Genomic DNA, 22,595 nt, shown 5'->3' with positions numbered 1-22,595 from the left:
GAGATTGCTCAAACTCACGTCCATTGAGTCAGTGATGCCATTCAACCATCTCATCCTCTGTCATCCCCTTCTCCTCCTGCCCTCAATCTTTCCCAGCATCAGGGTCTTTTCCAGTGAGTCAGCTCTTCTCATCAAGTGGCCAAAGTATTGGAGCTTCAGCTTCAGCATCAGTCCTTCCAATGAATATTCAGGACTGATTTCCTTTAGGATGGACTGGTTGGATCTCCTTGCAGTCCAGGGGTCTCTCAAGAGCCTTCTCCAGCACCACAGTTTGAAAGCATCTGTTCTTCAGTGCTCAGCCTTCTTTATGATCCAACTCTCACATCCATACATGACTACTGGAAAAACCATAGCTCTGACTAGATGGACTTTTGTCGATAAAGTGAGGCCTCTGGTTTTTAATATGCTGTTTAGGTTTGTCATAGCTTTTCTTCCAAGGAGCAAGCGTCTTTTATTTTCATGGCTGCAGTCACCATACACAGATTGTTAAGATTATCATCTACCATTTAATATATACATATAATTAATTTTAGGCTAAATGGCTCACCCAAGGACAAGCGGGCTCAATGTGAACAATATCTTTATCCAGCATTTTACATGGAGAAAGTTATCAATTGTGGATCTTGTACTTAGAGATAGAAGGGGCCCTGGAGATTACTAGGATGACAGATAAGGGAACAGAAGCCCAGAGGGCATAACTGGTTTAGCCAAGGACCAGTTACCAACAAAGAGAGAACTAAACCCAAACCTTAAAAAAAATTTTTTTTTCTATTTATTTTTGGCTGCACTGGGTCTCTGTTGCTGCACACACACTTCGTCTAGTTGCAGAGAGCAGGGTCTACGCATCAGTTGCAGAGGATGGGCTGCCGGGGTCCAGCCCCGATGGATCCAGGGAAATTCAAAGGAGAGACCGCTTCGGTGAATACACTGGCTTTAATTAAATATTAGCTAGAGATATAAACAGTAAGAGAATAAGGATAGCTCAGTGAAAAAATTCAGTGGAGAAAAGAGGCTGAATAACTTGGTTTAAGTGGAAAGCTAATAAAATTCCAAAATAAGGAATTTATGTTACCTACATAGGCTGCAGGCATCCTCCCATTCTCCGGAAGGAGAGGAGACACTAAGGCCTCCCTGGTCAGATCTTAGAAGCCCAGGCATAATTAGTAGGCTTGACGAGCCTCCACGTTCCAGATGGGGATTCAGCCAGAGGTTGAGAGAAAGAACGACATGGGGAGACCAGTCTTTTGAAGAACTGATCCCATTTTTTATTTTTCCAGGGTCTGTTTTTATACACTGAGATGTTATACAAAAGTCACACGGGGTCAGCAGTCCTGACTTTTATTAAAGTCAGGTGCTTCATACAAATGTATACAGAGGTCTTAGGAGTGTTACATCATCTTCTGGCCAGGGGGCCTGCTGACAATTTATGACCCTCTCTTTGTGACAGTGGTCAGTCAACCAGAACACTTATTTCCCCAGGGGTGATTATTCTTAAAACAGACACCACCTTCCGAAGGTACCAGATAAAGTTACATTTCTATAGGGTGAGGGTGTAGTGGGTTTTAATTAAGGAAAGAATTTGCTTAGCCTAAGGTCTAACGTGATTAATATCAAAGGTTAATACTTATTTCTTCTATATATTCATTAATGTGTATAAGGGCAGGGGATGTGGAGACTTAGCAGCAAACATTGGCTCAAAAAATGAAAAACCCTTCACCAATACAATTTCTAATCAGCCCACTATACTATACTAATAGTTTTCTAACTTCTCTAAAGAACCTGTTTTTAGAAGGTTTAAAGCATCTCATGCCTCTCATGGTTGGGAGGCTGTGAACAATCACATGTGGCCGGACAAGCCTGTCAGGCAGGCTAGAGAACCCTCAGAGGAGTTTGTAGGTTGAAACACTCCTATCACGCCCAGGAATTATTATTAACTGGAGCTCTAAGTTAACTCCTTCTCCAAAAGAGGTGGTGGGGGACAGCCCCCCACTTTAGTCAGAGGTGTAGGTGAGAGCACAAGCTAGTAAAGTAGGCAGGCTCTGGTTTTGGGGGTAGATGCTCGAGGATTTCCAGGGGGACTCCTGAGGCTCGATCCCGCCTTTGCGTATGTCGAGCCTCCTTCCTCATGACCTTTGCCACGGGCTGAGTGCCTCACGCCCACCCCTCCTGGCGATGGGCTTCTCATTGTGGTGGCTTCTCCTGTTGTGGGGCACAGGCTCTAGATGCCCACCAGCTCAGGAGTTGTGGTGCATGGGCTTCGTTGTCCCGTGGCATGTAGGATCTTCCCAGACCAGGAATCAAACTCGTGTTTCCTGCATTGCCAAATGGACTCTTAACCACTGGACCACCGGGGAAGTCCAAACCCAAACCTTTTGACCTCAGTCTCACATATTTTCCAAGATCTGCCTGAAAAATATTCATCTAACCTTCAAGTTTCTTTCTTTTGTGAGGAAGAAGAAGTGAGTTTCAGACCTTTAACTTGATCTTCATCCATTTCAGACCCTCCTAAACCAGTTCTTATTTATAGAGACCTCCCCAAGACAACCCTAAGAACAAGGCTTGTTACTTTACGGACTTAGACACATACATCATGGGATAAATTCTACTTCCCAAAACAGTAGGACTATATAAATAATCCAGTTAGTCTCTTACCTTTGAATTTATGCTATGTGCAAGAATAACTGTTCTTTAGTATTTTAGTTCTCAAGGTCACTACCCAACAAGCCAAAGAGACACCCTCCTTTGATATGATGATTTTGTCTGGGAAGGCCTTTTTTTTTTAATTAATTTTTATTGGAGTACAGTTGATTTACAATGTTGTATTAGTTTCTGCATCTGGTCCCATCACTTCATGGGAAATAGATGGGGAAACAGTGGAAACAGTGTCAGACTTTATTTTTCTGGGCTCCAAAATCACTGCAGATGGTGACTGCAGCCATGAATTAAAAGACGCTTACTCCTTGGAAGGAAAGTTATGACCAACCTAGATAGCATATTCAAAAGCAGAGACATTACTTTGCCAACAAAGGTTCGTCTAGTCAAGGCTATGGTTTTTCCTGTGGTCATGTATGGATGTGAGAGTTGGACTATGAAGAATGCTGAGCGCTGAAGAATTGATGCTTTTGAACTGTGGTGTTGGAGAAGACTCTTGAGAGTCCCTTGGACTGCAAGGAGATCCAACCAGTCCATTCTGAAGGAGATCAGCCCTGGGATTTCTTTGGAAGGAATGATGCTAAAGCTGAAACTCCAGTACTTTGGCCACCTCATGTGAAGAGTTGACTCATTGGAAAAGACTCTGATGCTGGGGGGGATTGTGGGCAGGAGGAGAAGGGGAAGACAGAGGATGAGATGGCTGGATGGCATCACTGACTCGATGGACGTGAGTCTGAGTGAACTCCGGGAGTTCGTGTTGGACAGGGAGGCCTGGCGTGCTGCGATTCATGGGGTCGCAAAGAGTCAGACACGACTGAGCGACTGATCTGATCTGATCTGATCTGATTAGTTTCTGCTACATAGTACAGTAATATATATATTGTTACTATATATATATATACACACAGTTATATAGGTTTTGTGTGCACACACAGAAGTGGCAGACTGGGAAAGGACCATGGAATCCACATGGTCCATACTTTTCCCAAGGAAGGTAACCTCTCCCTGCATCCCAGACTGTTGCCATAGGCACCTGCAGGAAGACCTGAATGATGAGAAGCCACTGTTATTCAGGCAGCTCTAAATTATCTGAAAGTTCTTCCCTCACTTGAGCTGAAACCCACTGTTTCATAGCTTCCATTCACTGATTTCAAGTCAGTGGCTGGGAGCTCAGTGGAGGTTAACTCCATCTTCCAGGGGACGAATATTTGAAGAAGTATCTCACCGGGGTCCTGGTTAATCTTTTTCAGTCCCTTCTGTGATTCTTCCTGGGGCATTTCTAGATCCTTCATCATCCTAATCACCAGCCTCCAAATAAAATCCAGTTTGTCAGGGTCCCTAAGAACCGGGTACATTTAGAACTAGATGCCATGGAGAAGATGAGTGGCACATAGTAGGGCCATTTCCTCCTTCCTTTTGGACGCTCAACTGAAGCGGCCAGAACCTGCACTAACCACCTCCTCCCGGTGTTGCTGCCTCTGGAGCTTACTGGTCCATCTGAGCTCTTTCTCTTTTTCTGGAGTACCACTGTGTGGCCAGGTCTTGCCCTCTGGATTGTCGTCTCTACACTCACCTTAGATATACACAGAAGCATTCAGAGACGTGAACATGTCACATCAATTTGTCTTGAGGTTGTCAGGACAATAATAAAGTCAGAGTGATGTACACTCACTGTGCACTTACCTGTTCCAGGCTCTGTGCTAACAACTTGACATCTGTTACCTCCTTTGATCGTCACAATGACCCTCTTGAGACAGTGATCATCGAGTCTGACAGATGCAGAACAGACCCAAAGGGTCTACCTGTGATCCCACACAAAGGAGACGGAGGAGCGGGGAGTTCAGATTCAGATCACGCAGAATTCAAAGCTTTTGCTCTTTGCTACAATTCTATTCTGCCTCTTTATGCTAAGCACACAAAAAAACTAAAAAGAAAAAGCATTAAATGAGGGCTCTTTCTATCACTTTATGAGAACCAAAGGGAGAGAACATGATAAGAGAAATAGGTTTGAAGTCTGGTTTTGTTAGTATCCAGGATATATACTCTGGTCGTAATATCTCCTAATTCTCTACATGCTAGGGGTTAGAGCTCCAGTGGTCTAGTAAGTTACAGAAGTTTTGAAAATGTCAATTTAATGAGTTTCCTGGGAAGCTGGCAGTGCTGTTCTCTTATGATACAAGGCAGCTAAAAAGGATACATGGAATGACACCCAAATATTAATTAAAATATTGGGAATCAAAATGTCATGCAAACACTGGTTATAATTATTCCCAATGACAGCTGGCTTGAGAAAAGTTCAATAGTGATGTAAGGGGGAAAAGCTCTATGATTTATTTTAAAGCTATTTTTTAAATGCCCCGGTCTACTAATAGCTGTTTTTTCCTGCTGTGTCAGTTCTGTCCTTCAGAGACAGAGAATGGCTGCAAAAAGAAAAAGGCCAACACGAAAACATGATCAGAATAATAGAGCCCCAGCGAGGAGCAGACCATCCCCAAGTAGTAGTGGGGCCTTGGCTTTGACTTTGTGACCTTGGTCTTTCTCACTTCTAAGTGACAATAAACTTTGAAACTCTGTAATGATGGCTTCAAGAAAGGCTCCAGAAAACAAGAACTGTTCCGTGGATGGAATCATGGGACAAAAACAGGCAAGGTGGTCAGGTATTCCCATCTCTTAAGAATTTTCCACAGTTTGTTGTGATCCACACAGTCAAAGGCTCTAACATAGTCAATGAAGCAGAAGTAGACGAAGCTAGAAGTAGCTAGAATGAAGTTAGAATGAAGCTGCTGCTGCTGCTAAGTCGCGGCAGTCGTGTCCGACTCTGTGCAACCCCATAGACGGCCACCCGACAGGCTCCTCTGTCCCTGAGATTCTCCAGGCAAGAACACTGGAGTGGGTTGCCATTTCCTTCTCCAATGCATGAAAGTGAAAAGTGAAAGTGAAGTCACTCAGTCGTGTCTGACTCTTAGCGACCCCATGGACTGCAGCCTGCCAGGCTCCTCTGTCCATGGGATTCTAGCTAAAACAAAAACCCTGAAATCTTGTGGTGGTTTCCGCAATGGGAATGTAGATGGAATCTAGAACTTAGGTTTTTCTTCTTGGACTCTAAGCAAATCCTCTCTCTACCGCTGGTCAGTTCTGTCAAATGGCCAACCCTGAGCTTCTGTAAACAGTTACTCCTACCTCAGGGCCTTTGCTGACACTCTAACAGTCAGCAAAAGCAAGACTGGGAGCTGACTGTGGCTCAGATCATGAACTTTTTATTGCAAAATTCAGACTTAAATTGAAGAAAGTAAGGAAAACCACTAGGTCATTCAGGTATGACCTAAATCAAATCCCTTATGATTATACAGTAGAAGTGACAAATAGATTCAAGGGATTTGATCTGATAGACAGAGTGCCTGAAGAACTATGGACAGAGGTTTGTAGCATTGTACAGGAGGCGGCAATGAAAGCCATCTCCAAGAAAAAAAAAAATGCAACAAAGCAAAATGGCTGTCTGAGGAGGCCCTACAAATAGCTGAGAAAAGAAGAGAAGCAGAAGGCAAAGGAGAAAAGGAAAGATGCACCCATCTAAATGCAGTTTCTGAGAATGGCAAGGAGAGATATGAAAGCCTTCTTAAGTGAGCAATGCAAAGAAACAGAGGAAAACAATAGAATGTGAAAGACTAGAGATGTCTTCAAGAAAATTGGAGATACCAAGGGAACATTTCATGTAAAGTTGGGTACAATAAAGAACAGAAAAGGTAAGGACCTAACAAAGCAGAAGAGGTTGAGAAGAGGTGTCAAGAATACACAAAAGAGCTGTACAGAAAAGTTCTCAGTAACCTGCATAACCAGGATGGTGTGGTCACCCACCAAGAGTCAGACATCCTGGAGTGTGAGGTCAAGTGGGCCTTAGGAATCATTACTAGCAACAGAGCTAGTGGAGGTGATGTGATTCCAACTGAGCTATTTCAAATCCAAAAAGATGATGCTGTTAAAGTGCTGCACTCAATATGCCAGTAAACTTGGAAAACTCAGCAGTGGCCACAGGAATGGAAAAGGTCAGTTTTTATTCCAATCCCAAAGAAGGGCAATGCCAAAGAATGTTCAAACTGCCATGCAATTGCACTTATTTCACATGCTAGCAAGGTAATGCTCAGATCCTTCAAACTAGGCTTCAACAGGTTGTGAAACGAGAACTTTCAGATGTTCAAGTTGGGTTTAGAAAAGGCAGAGGAATCAGAGATCAAATTGCCAACATCCATTAGATCATAGAAAAAGCAAGAGAATTCCAGAAAAACATCTACTTCTGCTTCATTGACTATGTTAGAGCCTTTGACTGTGTGGATAACAACAAACTGTGGAAAATTCTTAAGAGATGGGAATGCCTGACCACCTTACCTCCTGAGAAACTTGTATACAGTACAAGAAGCAACAGTTAGAACCGGACATCAAACAACAGACTGTCTCAAAATTGGGAAAGGAATACATCAAGGCTGTATATTTTCACCCTGCTTATTTAACTTCTATGCAGAGTACATCATGTGAAATGCCACACTGGAGGAATCACAAGTTGGAATCAAGATTGCTGGGAGAAATATCAAACAATCTCAGATATGCAGATGATAACACCCTAATGGCAGAAAGTGAAGAGGAACTAAAAGAGCCTCTTGATGAGGGTAAAAGTGATGAGAGTGAAAAAGCTGTCTTAAAACTCAACATTCAGAAAACTAAGATCATGGCATCTGGTTCCACCACTTCATGGCAAATAGATGGGGGAAAAAATGGAAACAATGACAGACTTTATTTTCTTGGGCTCTAAAATCACTGTGGACAGTGATTGAAGCCATGAGATTAAAAGACACTTCCTCCTTGGAAGAAAAGCTATGACAAAACTAGACAGTGTATTTAAAAGTAGAGACATCACTTTGCTGACAAAGGTCCACATGGTCAAAGCTATGGTTTTTCCAATTGTCATGTATGCATGTGAGAGTTGGACCATAAAGGAGGCTGAGTGTCAAAGAATTAATGCTTTTGATCTGTGGTGTTGGAGAAGAGTCTTGAGAGTCCCTTGGACAGCAAGGAGATCTAACCAGTCAGTCCTAAAGGAAATCAGTCCTGAATATTCACTGGAAGGACTGATGCTGACATTTCAATACTTTTGGCCACCTGATGTGAAGAACGGACTCACTGGAAAAGACTCTGATATTGGGAAAGATTGAGGGCAGGAGGAGAAGAGGGTCACAGAGGTTGAGATGGTTGGATGGCATCACCAACTCAAGGGACATGAGTTTGAGCAAACTGTGGGAGATAGTGAAGGACAGGGAAGCCTAGCGTGCTGCAGCCCATGGGGTTACAATGAGTCAGACTCAACTGAGCTACTGACGAACAACAGGTCCTTTGCTCACGTTCCTTCTCTCTGCAAATCTTCACCCTCATCCCTACGCCATCATCCTGGCTGATTCCTGCTCATTGTTTATGTCCAAGTTAAAATATTCCTCCTACACAAGGCCTTACTAGGCTACAAAACAATTTTAGGTATTTTAAGTTCTATGTTCTTGTTCCCTATAGATTTAATTGTTTGTGGTAGGCAGAATAATGCCCCCTGCCCCCAAATATAGTCACATTCTAATCCCTAGAATCTCTGAATACATGACCTTACATGGTAAAAGGGACTCTGAAGATATGATTAGGTTAAGGACCTTAAGATGGGAATTATCTGGTGGGCCCAATAATCACAGGAGTCCTTATAAGTGAAAGAAGGAGGCAGGAGATTCAGAGTCCTAGAGGGATTTGAAGATGCTATGCTGGTGACCTTGAAGAAAGAGGAAGGAGCCAAGAGGCAAAGGATACGGGTGGCATTCCAGAAACTGGAAAAGGCAAGGAAGCAGAGTGTGCGTTTGCGTCTCCACAAGGAACACAGCCCTGCTGACAACTTTGTTTTAGCCTGGTGAGACCCATTTCAGACTTCTGCTGTCTAGAACTGTGACATCTTAAGTTTATGTTGTTTTAAGCCACTAAATTGTGGTAATTTGTTATAGCTGCTATAGGAGACTAATAGAATACTTATTACAGTTGTGTTTTGTTATTCTGCCTTTTTTGTTCACCTTTAAGTTCTATAAAAGTAGAGCCCAGTATCTGACATATATAAGCACTGGATAAATACTTGAAAATTGATTTTGCTCCACAGGGGCAAGCAGTAATGGCATCATGAGATCTTCCCCGGTCTTTGTGACAATAGACAATAACCCTGACCAGAATGCCCATTCATTCATTCATCCATCCATTTTCATCCCTTCACACATTTGCTATTATTTTCGAGGTGCAATGTCAGACAATTAGGAAAAGAAAGTAATCAAAACAGACCTGATCTTTCGCTTAAGATGAATTTAAGTGGTGCTTCTTGCTACCCAAGAGCTTTCTTTTATGTCTCACGGTTGTGCCCATGTAGCCAAAATAACTGATTGTTGGCGGGGAGGTAGTCCAGATCTTTGGTGAAAAAGCTTGTTTATATTTGCTATGTCATTTAAACATGGATTTGTAATTGGAAGATTACATAAGAAAGTTGTTTGTAAGTTCATACAGTTATAGGCTGAAGAATTGATGCTTTTGAACTGTGGTGTTGGAGAAGACTCTTGAGAGTCCCTTGGACTGCAAGGAGATCCAACCAGTCCATTCTGAAGGAGATCAGCCCTGGGATTTCTTTGGAAGGAATGATGCTAAAGCTGAAACTCCAGTACTTTGGCCACCTCATGTGAAGAGTTGACTCATTGGAAAAGACTCTGATGCTGGGAGGGATTGGGGGCAGGAGGAGAAGGGGATGACAGAGGATGAGATGGCTGGATGGCATCACTGACTCGATGGACGTGAGTCTCAGTGAACTCCGGGAGTTGGTGATGGACAGGGAGGCCTGGCGTGCTGCGATTCATGGGGTCGCAAAGAGTTGGACATGATTGAGTGACTGAACTGAAGAGTTACAGGATATAGTTTTAGTGAATGCAGTAAAATTATATCAATTATATATTGATGTAAACTCCATTATTCTCTCTCCATGGAAAAGAAACAGGTACAAGTTAAAGATGATCAAATTGGTAGAGATCAGGCCCAGTGACAGCACTGACCATGTCTCTCTCAGTCAGGTCAAGACTTTGTGTGATTATTTTTTTCTGATTCCATCAGGTAAAACAATATTAGATATAAAGTAGAAAACTAACAGTATAATAGTTTTCAGTTCAGTTCAGTTGCTCAGTCATAGTCATGTCCGACTCTTTACGACCCCATGAATCACAGCACACCAGGCCTCCCTGTCCATCACCAACTCCCGGAGTTCACTGAGACTCACGTCCATCGAGTCAGTGATGCCATCCAGCCATCTCATCTTCCGTCATCCCCTTCTCCTCCTGCCCCCAATCCCTCCCAGCATTAGGGTCTTTTCCAATGAGTCAACTCCTCATTAGGTAGCCAAAGTATTGGAGTTTCAGCTTTAGCATCAGTCCTTCCAATGAACACCTAGGACTGATCTCCTTTAGGATGGACTGGTTGGATCTCCTTGCAGTCCAAGGGACTCTCAAGAGTCTTCTCCAACACCACAGTTCAAAAGCATCAATTCTTCGGCGCTCAGCTTTCTTCACAGTCCAACTCTCACATCTATACATGACCACTGGAAAAACCATAGCCTTGACTAGATAGACCTTTGTTGGCAAAGTAATGTCTCTGCTTTTGAATATGCTGTCTAGGTTGGTCATAACTTTCCTTCCAAGGAGTAAGTGTCTTTTAATTTCATGGCTGCAATCACCATCTGTAGTGATTTTGGAGCCCCCCAAAATAAAGTCTGACACTGTTTCCACTGTTTCCCCATCTATTTCCCATGAAGTGATGGGATAATAGTATTAGAAAGTACAAATATTGCATAAGCAAAAAGTAGGGGGGAAGCATACACATGTCAACATGCTGCATACTTGCTGAAAAACCTCTCTTGGAGGAGGAAATGGCAACCCAGTCCAGTATTCTTGCCTGGAGAATCCTGTGGACAGAGGAACCTGGTGGGCTGCTGTCCATAGGGTCGCACAGAGTCGGACATGACTGAAGCGACTTATCATACATGCATGCATTGGAGAAGGAAATGGCAACCCACTCTAGTGTTCTTGCCTGGAGAATCCCAGGGACAGGGGAGCCTGGTGGGCTGCCGTCTGAGGTCGCACAGAGTTGGACACAACTGAAGCGACTTAGCAGCAGCAGCAGCAGCAGCAGCTTGTTATCTTGCTTAATATAGGGGCCTCACGTAAAAACAGTGGGCTGCACAATTTTGGAAACTATATTGCCTTTTGCTGAAGGTTTGACGTTGCCACAATTAAAGTATATAACATATATTATTTACATATGTCATATTTTACCTTGTGATATATCATATAGCATACAAGGAAAATACCATATAGAGTCCCATTTGATGAGACTGTACGTATAAAAGAGACCTTACATACTCTGGAAAATGGTTTGATTTTAAGATTTTAATGTGAAGGTGTAGCTTATTAAAAATGATGGGAGGGGGATTCTATAATCATTAGATTTTTAATGAGCTCTTTTTTCTACCCTGGAACATAAGCTGTTTTGTGAGTCTCTCCCTTCTATTTCTATTTTTAGCATCCAGTTCCTAAACCTGGGTTGGGAAAAACCTCAGCATTACCTATTCAGGAGGGACAGTAGGAGTGAGGAGCGGTCACCAGGTCGAGGCCGCGCAGCCCGCAGCCCCGCAGTGCGGACGCGCGCCGGAGGGCGGCCGGCGGGCCCAGCGTGCGCTCTGCCGCCCCCTGCGGGCGGCGGGGCTCAGTCCACCGGCAGAGACGTCGAGTCTCCACATCCTTGAGAGACTTGGAAAACAACCCAGTAAAACAAGTCCTCTCACTTTATATAATAAATATAGTGTCAACGGTCATTCGCTCCACTTCCTTACCGTGCTTGCTATTTTAAGGCTTAACCATTTTGGTGGCTTGGTAGCTGGTGGTACCTCCTTGATTTTATTTTGCCTTCTCATGATGACTACAGTTGAGCCCTGTTCACGTGTGCCAGTTGTTCACTGAAATCCCTCTTTTGGGAGATGCATACTTCAGTTTTTTTACCCATTTTTCCATTGGGTTGTCTGTCTTTTCCTTACTGGTTTGAGTTCTTTAATTCTGAGTGGGAGCACTTTGTTAGATACAAGTTAAAAAATTTTTTTTCCTCATACTTGAAGTTTCTCTTTTCATTCTTATAACAGTATCTTTTGATGAACAGAGTTCCTCATTTCAATGTAAATGGAAATTTTACATTTATTGCAAATAGGCACAGTTGTAAACTTACTGTAAATTGTGAAGTCCAACTTAACAGTGTCTGCCTTCACGGTCAGTCTTTTCTGGGTCTTGTTTAAGAAATCTTGGCCTACACAAATGTTATGAACGTATTGTCCAATGCTATTTTCTAGAAGCCTTATCATTTAACCTTTCACATTTAGATCTGCCATCTACCTGAAACTGATTTTCGTGTGAGTGTGACACTGGGGTAAAGATTCGATTTTTTCTGCTGCACTATTCAGTCGACCACTGAGGAACCACCCTTTCCTCACGGTGCTGCCCTTGTCATAAATCAAGTGACTGTACGTGTGCCTGTGGCTCTGTTTCTAGTCTCTGCCTCACTGTCATTTGTTTATCCTTGGGCCACAGACATGTATTTCTTTTGTAATGTAACTATAATAGAAGCAAAGTTATTTTTTAAGATCCATAGTTTGTCTGCTGTTACTTCTAGCATTCCCAGCAATGTGACAGTGTCTTAATGGAGATTCCTGAGGAACTAATCTAGGTCTTTCTTTCAGAATTAAATATTAATGGGATTTACTACTACTAAAGTGCTAAAGAGCCTCTTGATGAAAGTGGAAGAGGAGAGTGAAAAGGTTGGCTTAAAACTCAACATTCAGAAAACTAAGATCATGGCATCCAGTCCCATCACTTCATGGCAAATAGATGGGGAAGCAATGGAAACAGTGAGAGACTATTTTGGGGGGCTCCAAAGTCACTGCTGATGGTGACTGCAGCCATGAAATTAAGACACTTGCCCCTTGGAAGAAAAGCTATGACAAACCTGGGCAATGTATTAAAAAGTAGAGACATCACTTTGCTAACAAAGGTCCTCATAGTTAAAGCTATGGGTTTTCCAATAGCCACATATGGATGTGAGAGTTGGACCGTAAAGAAGGCTGAGTGCTGAATAACTGATGCTTTTGAATTGTAGTGTTGGAGAAGACTCTTGAGAGTCCCTTGGACTGCAAGGAGATCAAACCAGTCAATTATAAAGGAAAAAAGTCCTGAATATTCACTGGAAGGACTGATACTGAAGCTGAAACTCCAATACTTTGGCCACCTGATGCAAAGAACGGACTCATTTGAAGAGACCCTGATGCTGGGATAGATTGAAAGCAGGCTCATTTGAAAAGACCTTGATTCTGGGATAGATTGAAAGCAGGAGAAGGGGATGACAGAGGAAGAGATGGTTGGATGGCATCACTGACTCGATGGACATGAGTTTGAGCAAACTCCGGGAGTTGGTGATGAACAGGGAGGCCTGGTGTGCTGTAGTCCATGGGGTCACAAAGAGTTGGATACGACTGAGCGACTGAACTGACTACCACTACATAGTATTTACTATGTGCCAGGTACTCTTCTAAGCACTGTACACACATTAAACTCATTTAATCTTCCCCATAGCTCTATGAAATAGGTATAGATGAGGATGAGATGGTTGGATGGCATCATGGACTCGATGGACATGAGTTTGAGCAGACTCTGGGAGATAAGTGAAGGACAAGGAGGCCTGGCATGCTGCAGTTCATAGAGTCACAAAGAGTCAGACACGACTGAGCGACTGAACGACAGCTGAGGAAGCCATCCCAAATTAGCCAACTAGTAAGTGGTGGAGCCAGGACTTGAACACAGGCAGTAGGCCCCAGAGTCTGTATTCTCAACCACTAACTACCTTTAGTTAGGTTACGCACTCCAGTACTCTTGCCTGGAAAATCCCATGGATGGAGGAGCCTGGTGGGCTGCAGTCCATGGGGTCACGAAGAGTCGGACATGACTGAGCGACTTCCCTTTCACTTTTCACTTTCATGCATTGGAGAAGGAAATGGCAACCCACTCCAGTGTTCTTGCCTAGAGAATCCCAGGGACGGGGGAGCCTGGTGGGCTGCTGTATGGGGTCACACAGAGTCAGACATGACTGAAGTGACTTAGCAGCAACTTAGCAGCAGCAACTACCCTTTATGCCTTACCATCTCTCTTAGGCAATATATTTTCTTGTTAACATGCAGCCAGGCAACAGAGGGGCAGGAGCACCAATGTCCCAGCCCCAGAGCATCAATAATACCAGAGCAATCTGACTGTGGAAGGCCGTCTCTTGCCCCGTCCATTCAATCATTCGCTGGGGTGCTGAGTATTCATTTGAAGGCAGACGTGGAAACTTAGATTGGCTAACTCTCCACACACCAGGGCTTGATATAAAGACTTTTAGAGACACGGCTCCTGTTTTCCTTTCCTACCGTCTCCCTCCAAAATCCCCAAATGCACTGTCCTGGGTTCTTTTATGGGAATCAGTCAGGTTCAGCACCAAGAGGAACAGGAGAGGCTCAGGAAAACAGAGTTTATTGTACTCGCAGGTCCTAGGAACAGGACCCACGCCATGCAGAGCCATGTGGGGAAGCACCAGCGTCGGTCGGGAGACAGAGACCGACGGGAGGAGCAAGGGGTGAGCCTTTATCAGGTTCTGCATTCTGCAGGAAAGGCAAGGCAGGGCAGGGTAATGACTTGGGACTGGCCAGCTCGAATCATTCCAGCAGGCCCTAGGCTAAAGGAGTTCCCTGGTTGCCTGGATTATGAAGGCAGAGGGATGCTGCTTTCTGGGGGATTAGGGCCAGATGGTGCAGGTGTGGCTCTGGATTGGTGAGTTTTGCTATCAGAGGCCCGCTTCTGGCTGAGCCTTTTGCTACCTCTAAGAATTGGCTAGTCCCAATAGGGCAGTCTCTCCCTAGCCAGGAAAAAAAAAAATTAAGATGTTAAAATGTAATATACAGAGTATTTGTAAAAAGCATAAATATACCTATTCAAACTACCTATAGTACTCAATGGCCATGTGCTTCATCTCAGAGCTTATACTTTCCTTTGACTGCACTCGTCTAAACTTAGATCAAATACTTTGTCAGGTCAAAGCCCTGATGACCAGATAGACCTAAGAGCTTTCCCCACATCACATTCTGGTGGCTGTAGCACTTTTCAGATTGCTGTAATAATTGGTTAACATGCCTGTTTCCTCTACTAATTGTCTTACCCTTCTGAGCACCTCCGGAGTGGGAATGGGAAGCAGTGTCGCTTGAATGAACATGTTAAGAGAGAAACCCTCCTTTCCAGAGACGATATTCCACTCTCTACTCCTTTTTTCTAATGTGTACCACAAAGCACACTCACAACATGGTGTAAAAGCTCCTTCTTGCCTCCTTTCATTAAAGGCTGTGACATCAACCGAGGCCTCTTCCTCACTGAGGCTGGGGTGACTGAAGCAGAAGGCCCAGCATCTTCATTGGTTACTTACTGAAATCAGTAACCACAGTTTTAGTATCAAAGAATTTATTAGCAAGAAGGCACAAATTTCAAACTAAAGTACATAAAAATCCCAGTGTTTATGGTTATTATAAGTCTATCCTAATGAATTAATCGACACAAGTGGTAAGCAAAAGATATCATGTCCACTGTAAAGATGTGGAATGAAGCTCAAAGATGCCAAATGACTTGGTGTAAAGTCACAAAGCTAGTGAGTGACAAAGGGCAAAATTTTAATTCAAATATGTAGCATCTGCTATTAAATCTGAAGCATTTTCCATTAAGCCACACTGCTCTTCCACTTATATTTAATTCCTCTCAGCTTTTATTGTCAATGTTTACAGGCAACAAAAAAGTATCCGTTTACCTGTTTCATGCCTGCAAGCACTGAATTAATGGGCACTTTGAATGCTGCTCAATCTAGGTAAACAGCAGACGTTCTCAAAAGGCAGTTTGGTAGGGAAGCAGTCCAAGAAGGAAGCAAACGTAAACATCACATACTAGAGACTGTGTGCAGACTTCTTTTCAGGGCCTGTGCATTTCTAAGGAGGGTACGAAGCACACAGGAGCTTGTAAAGGACCTCTAGGTGAACCTAGGGTTGCTTCATGATGAAATGACCAAGAGATTTACCAAATGTTTCCATGTAATCAGAAAAATTAGGGATATAAGATACAAAGTACAGTGGGTGGGGAGCTTCCCAAGAATCTGCCTGCTAACGCAAGAGACACATGAGACGCAGGCTCGATCCCTGGGTCGAGAAGATTCCCTTGAGGAGGTAATTTCAACCCACTCCAGTATTCTTGCCTGGATAATCCCGTGGACAGATGAGCCTGGCAGGGTACAGTCCATGGGGTCACAAAAGAGTTGGACACAACTGAGTGACTGAGCACACACGCACAGTGGGTTGGTGTTACAGAAATGGACAAAAGACTACAGGTCTAGCAGAGAATTAAGCACGTGATCCCAAAGTTTAAATCATGCAATATGAACACAGTAGTCAACAATACAGGAAAACCCGAACGCACTCTTATATACCTAACCAAAGTAAAAATAATACTGTACAAAACTACTTCAAATGTCTTTTCTCTGCCTTAATTTATCAGCAGATGAGCCAACTGACCTGTTTTTTGAAATTTCCACTTACAAACATTCACATGAATATTAACTTCTCATATGTGGAATGAGAGTTGTCATTTTTTTCATAAGCTTCTGAGTAGGTGGCTTTACAAATCCAGGCTGTTATGTTTATTTATCTCTGAGCCTTTTAGAAAGGCATCTCTGTAAGCTGACCCTTAAGAAAGCGGAGTTTCAGATCCTCAACTTATTAGCCTCCCCTCTTTCTCCTCAGTCATCCTCAAAGTTCCAGTAACGCTTTTAAAGGATTCAACTTCAGCAGTGGCTGGGGACACCAGATCCAGCAGTGTATTCCTAAATGCTATTTCACAAAATATATACTAAATCAAACAGGAAAGAGAAACACTAAATGCTTTATTCTATATTTTCAATTTAGTAATATAAACAATATTTACATAGCAATACATTTAGGTATTTACACAGCATTAACCAGAAGGCAGAAAGAAATGTTGCTTTGGGCATTAATGACCATTATACTTGAATAAGGTGACTTTTAAGTTCATAGTATCCAATGAAAAGGATTATTAAAGAGTATTTTGAAAAAAAATGATATCAGAGAATTATTGGCTACATGGCTCAGGCCTAAGTTTGCTTTCAATAAACCACTTTCACATAACATGATAACTTACAGTTCACCTGTTACTTATAATCTTTAAACACAATTAAAGAGCAAAAGTTTGGAAGTGCTTTTAGAATGTTGAGTAATTAAAATATATAAAAAACTATCTTGGGGGAAATGTCACATATTACAGCTCAATAATATAAATGATATTTATATATTATAGATATAAATATACTTCATGGAAACAGCATATTGACCTAATAATGCAGAGAAACAAAGGAATGAGAATGTACCATTTCACAAACTGCCTATTAATCCAACAGTGAATCAGTTCGCTGCCAGGGTGAGCAACTGAGTCAGCCCACATACAATTTCAAATATCTAAGCAAACGTGAAAATACTTTCAACATTTATTTAACCATAAAATATGTAAAACAAAATGCACTGAAAACTAGGCTTGAATTGGAATCAATTTTTTTTTCCAATGTGAGAAAATATACACAAATCTAGTTATAAAATAATCTTACAGACACAAATGATAGGGACTGTTTTGATTATCATTTAAAAAATGTTATGCTGAAAGCAATTTAGACTTTTTTTTTGGTCCCATTGTCAGAGCTATCTAGTTTACGAGCTGGTAAATTAAATACCATGCATAACAGGAAAACAATATTTTTCATTGTATCATATTACATACTCACAAAGCAAGTTTATGTTTCTATGAGTTATAAAAATAAATCTTCCTGTAGATTAGAAAACAAATAAAAATAGAATAATTTGTATTACAAGTTTTAAAAAATATGGCAAACTAACTTGATAATCATGAGCTTTTTTTGCCATGATCATAATTGCCTTTATCTATTCAGTAAATTAAATCAGGAATCTTTGATCCACCAGTGTTTTGGATGCCAAATTCTTCTGTCCTACTGCATCACGAATAAATCTAAAAATCTGAAAAAAAAAGTAAAAACAATTCAGAGGGAAAATATATATAAAGGAAATTAAATGTGTATGTCAGTTAAAATATCTAAATTAAACTAGCCAATTCTTGCAACTATTTATTTTCATGTATCAGACACCTGAATTCTGTGGTGATACACAAAACTATTTCAAGACTATCATCTTTCATAATACTGAAGCAGCATATGTCCCTATTCAAAATATGTTTTAATAAATTAATACAAATTCCCTTATGTTCATAAGAATATACTTTTAAATATTTGGCAAGACAAGTTTCCCCTAGCTCTAAAATCTATGGAAATATCAAAAGAACTGTTATGAACAAAATTTGTTCATAATTCTAGGTCTCTATCAAGAACTAACCCATCACACCACTAACTCATACACTACTTTGACCTAAGTGGGGAACATGTGGGTGATACGAATGCTAACATTTCTAGAACAAACTTGGCTTTTCTTGAAGTCTCCGTTTCAGGTTCCACACTGATCCACGCAGCTGTTTTTTCATCCAAGCAGGCAGGTGATGTGTGAATTGAAAGTTACACTGGCTGAGCCCTGAGCTAGATCTCAGAGTTTGCCTTTTTGTAATGGTAACATCTGGTGCAGATGGTAAACGCAATTCTAATTCTGCTCAATGCTGGCATCTAAGAGAGAAAGGTAACTTAAATGTCTTCCTACTGGATTTCTTTCACATTTGCTCAAGCAACTTATGCCCTCCACGAGTCCTTGGTATTTCACTGACTCTGAAGGAGAGTGTAGAATGAACTTGGTTGAAATGTTTTTCCTTTCTTTGGCAGGGCTAATCAAATTCTAAATCTTTATAAATTCTGAGTGAAAGTAGACATTGTTACTCTCTGCAATAAAAATAAATATCTACTTCTCACATATTTCTCTTCAAAGAAATCCACAAAAAATTCTTAAATTTACCTCTTGTTGTAGGTATGTAAGGAAGGCTGCTAAAATAAAATTTTGGCAAGCCAAATCCACAACACAGAAGAACATCAGATCATAAATAAGAAGAGTAGCTTCATTTCCATAATACAGAACACTGCTGAAAGAATATCCTTCATCTATTAAAAAAAAAAGGCAATTTAGAAGGTGTAAATTAGAAATTTAAAAATAGAATAATAAACATGTGGTAAATTTCTGGTGATAAAACTTGGATATTTAAAAACAACTAGTTACTATAATACTCCATGGTATTATATGTCAATTATACTTGAATTTAAAAAAAAGAAAAAATACTTCATGACTTATAAAAAATAAACAAGGGGTATTAAATTTGCTAATATAAAAGGTTAACCAAGGAAAGTAGTTTTAACATTTGCAGCAACAGCTTGGTAACTGTTACTAATTTAAGTATACAGTCTATATTTTCAATGACCAGGTAATGGTCCTATCTCTATTTGTTTATATAACTAAAGGTTAAAGAATCTTAGAAAAATTCTTGAAGATAGATGAAATTTAAAAAGCAAAACACACTCTCTTGTATAGCACAGCATTGTAAATAAAAACACAGCATTGTAAATCAACTATATTTCAATTTTTTTTTAAGGCAAAACAAAACCAGCAAGGACTAGAAGAGTGTTACAATTTAGGTTCTGCTCTGAGACCTCTTTTCATTCTCCAAGCTGGGGTGGCTTCATCCTTTTGGGGATGTGAACACCCTTTTAAGATTCTAATGAAAGGTACAGGCCCTTTCACAAGAGGCAGTGGGGAAAGCACACACATATGATTCTCGCACACAATTTCAGGGAGGGCCAGAGCCTCTTCAGCGATGCAGCGGCCCACGAACACTCAGTTAGGACCCTTGTTTTTATACAAGAGGGCATCTGGCTTGTTTATAACACTCTTTTTTGATCAGGATGCTAGTTACAGGAATATATTCAGTTTGTGAAAATTCACTGAGCATTAAGCTATATCCTTACAAGACGTGCACTTCTGTACCTATACTTGTATACATATTCTAACAAACAAGCCAGCTCTGTAGACTCTTCCTGAGCAATCTTTCACTGCTGTTGCTCCAGCAATGACCTCCTCTGATGAGATTTCCCAACTTACTGTGCACTTTCACTTTCCCCTCAGATCCAGTCCCCCAGTCCCTTACATTTAATGGCTGACTGGACATCTCTTCCGAGATGTCCCAAAGGTACCATAGACACCACATACTCAAAACCAAACTCATCCTCTTCCCCTCACAACCTGATCCTCCATCTGCACTCTGTGTCTCGGTGAAGGGTGGCACCACCGCCAGCCACCTCGTCAAGCTAGAACTCCTCATCATTTTTGACTGCTCTTTCTCTCCTACCCCTTCTTTCCCTTAACATTTCTGGCCATCTCTTCCTCTTTATCCCCATCGCTACTGTCTTTGCTCATATTCTCATTTCCCAAAAGAGATGAAGATGGTGATGATGACTGTATTATTATTATTATTAGAAATGGTAACAACATCACTTTACTGAGTGCCCACCCACACCAGGTTCTTTACCCAATGATTACACATATGTAAACACAACAACCTTTAGAAGGTTATACTTTACAGAAGTTTAATAATTAAAGTTCAGAAAGGAAAACAACTTTCTCAAGTTCACAAAACTAGGAGCAGATTTCAAACCCAAGACCAGAAGACTCTGAAAGCTATATTCTTAATGACTAAGTTATATTATTATAGTCTTGCATCTGTTTAACTCCCGTCAAAATAATTCTTCCAATTTATGAATCAGATATGAAGGCTTTCTGATGACATCCATGTTCATTAGAAGTGGTTTCCAAATTATTTTGATCATGTATCCCTATCAGAATAAGATGTTGAGCATGCATCTCAGAATAGGCATAGTTTATGAATTACTACTGCATATAATTTTAAAAATATATAAATTAAGAATGATGGAATTGCAAATATACAAATAGACATTTTAATATTTTCTTCTCATACCTTCATGGAGCAACCAGTGCATGTCCTGTAGGACAAAACATTTTTTAAAAATGTTTTTGAAAACAAGTGCTCTACAGATAAAATAAAGCAAAACTCCTTAAGGTGTGAGACAAGGCCTTTGGGATTCGGTCTCTGCCTTCTTTATCATTCATGCAACTCTCTCACTCCATTCCAGGCTTCAATCATAAAGTTCGTTAAGTACATAATGCCCTTTCCCCCTTCTGCACAAATATCTTCACCTCTCTTCCCTGGACCCTCCTGTTTGACAACTAACTTATTTTTAAGACCCAGTTCAAACTTCACCATGTTGTCATCTGGCTTCACTCTGCATCTAGCTAAGTTTCCTTTCCACAAACTTCACCATGTTGTCATCTGGCTTCACTCTGCGTCTAGCTAAGTTTCCTTTCCACGCCCAGTATAACTCGTGTCTGCACACACTTCTATCCCAGCATCACTCCACTCATCCATCACATGCCTGCCTTCCACAATCTGCTATCAAAATGCCCAAGGGAGGGACCATTGGTCTGTGTATCCCAGGACTGGCACAACATGTACTTCTCAATAACACCAGGGTGAGTGATATCCAGGCCAGGACACTGGGTATAGCATACCATTTCCATTCTTCCAAGCCACACAAGCGGTTATTAACATATATATTAAAAGTGACATATATACTTTCTTTTTAATGATAAAATAACCATTTTAGTCACTACTCCTGTCATACATATGTGCCATTCTTAAGAAGCTGGATAAAATGAAAACTTAAGATAAATCATAAACATTCTTCTTCTTTAAATGTTTCATAAGTGTGCCACTGAATGAATATTTCAATACATAAACTTCTATGTATTTGTTTTACTATCTCTTCCATGTGGACAACTGATTTTAAAATTCAGCTTCATTTTTTACTTTTTTGTAGAATAATTATCTTGTATATATATATTTCTTCCTACATGACCTATAATAAAATGGGACATAGAAAACTCCTATAATTCCTTAAAGTTTACTAAGTTTCCTAGATAAAGGTATAAAATCAAAAGAAAATAACTACAATTATGTTCTTTCAAGCTTGGGAAATAAAAATAAAGTTCAGCAAAGGCATTTGAAGGATACCATTGTAAAAGATGCTTTTTTCCATTGGTTCCATGAATTCCATGCCAAGAATTCTTTCAAGAAGCAATTTATCTTTTATAAAGTAGTCCATTTCCTTATGAACCTAATAGAAAAAATAAGAGTCATTTGAAAATAGCAGTAAAATAAATGCTTCCCAATTTTTACAAAATCAGAAGGAAAGAAAAATAAAAATGAAAGTACCCAAAGAAAATCTTTGGGTTTGGTTCTTCCAAGACAATTTATTACACTGGACTTTATAACAAAATTCTCTTTAAGAATGTTTTAAATTTTAAATGCTGATAGTAGTACTTAGGGCTAGATGTACTGAAAATCAGTTTATAATGAGCTTTTCATGAATACAACCATAGCATATTTCTACAATAAATAATTGATAATATTTGGTAACTAACAAAATTCCAGTATAGACATATTTTAAGGTAATCATCATGCTAACAGACATGTAAAAATCTCGTTTTACTTTTACATAACCTAACTCCATCCACAAAGTATTAATTTTTTCAGCCAAAACAGTATTAGTTTTTACAGCAAAACAACCAACCAACCAACCCCACAAGGGTTCTAAGTTCACTGACTTGGTTGACAGAAGAAATAACTGACATTCCTGGTTACCCTTTTTAA

At 40.7% G+C, this 22,595-nt stretch overlaps 1 protein-coding gene across 2 annotated transcripts in view; it reads right to left on the bottom strand.

Annotated features, from left to right (window-relative positions):
- Window positions 1-16,723: 16,723 nt before the first annotated feature.
- Window positions 16,724-22,595, bottom strand: part of TMEM67 (transmembrane protein 67) — a 46,096-nt gene continuing 40,224 nt past the window's right edge. For both annotated transcript variants that reach the window (XM_070382958.1, XM_005895528.3), the window contains exons 26-28: window positions 21,957-22,059; window positions 18,836-18,978; window positions 16,724-17,899 (exon numbers count right to left, since the gene is read on the bottom strand). In XM_070382958.1, the coding sequence (XP_070239059.1) occupies window positions 17,819-17,899; window positions 18,836-18,978; window positions 21,957-22,059 (327 nt within the window). In that variant the 3' untranslated portion in view covers window positions 16,724-17,818. The remainder of the gene's footprint in view (window positions 17,900-18,835; window positions 18,979-21,956; window positions 22,060-22,595) is intronic.

Source organism: Bos mutus, chromosome 14, assembly GCF_027580195.1.
Source record: "Bos mutus isolate GX-2022 chromosome 14, NWIPB_WYAK_1.1, whole genome shotgun sequence".
Lineage (NCBI taxonomy): Eukaryota > Metazoa > Chordata > Mammalia > Artiodactyla > Bovidae > Bos > Bos mutus.
Note: the sequence above shows the minus strand (reverse complement) of the source record. Positions and strands in the feature narration are given on the sequence as shown.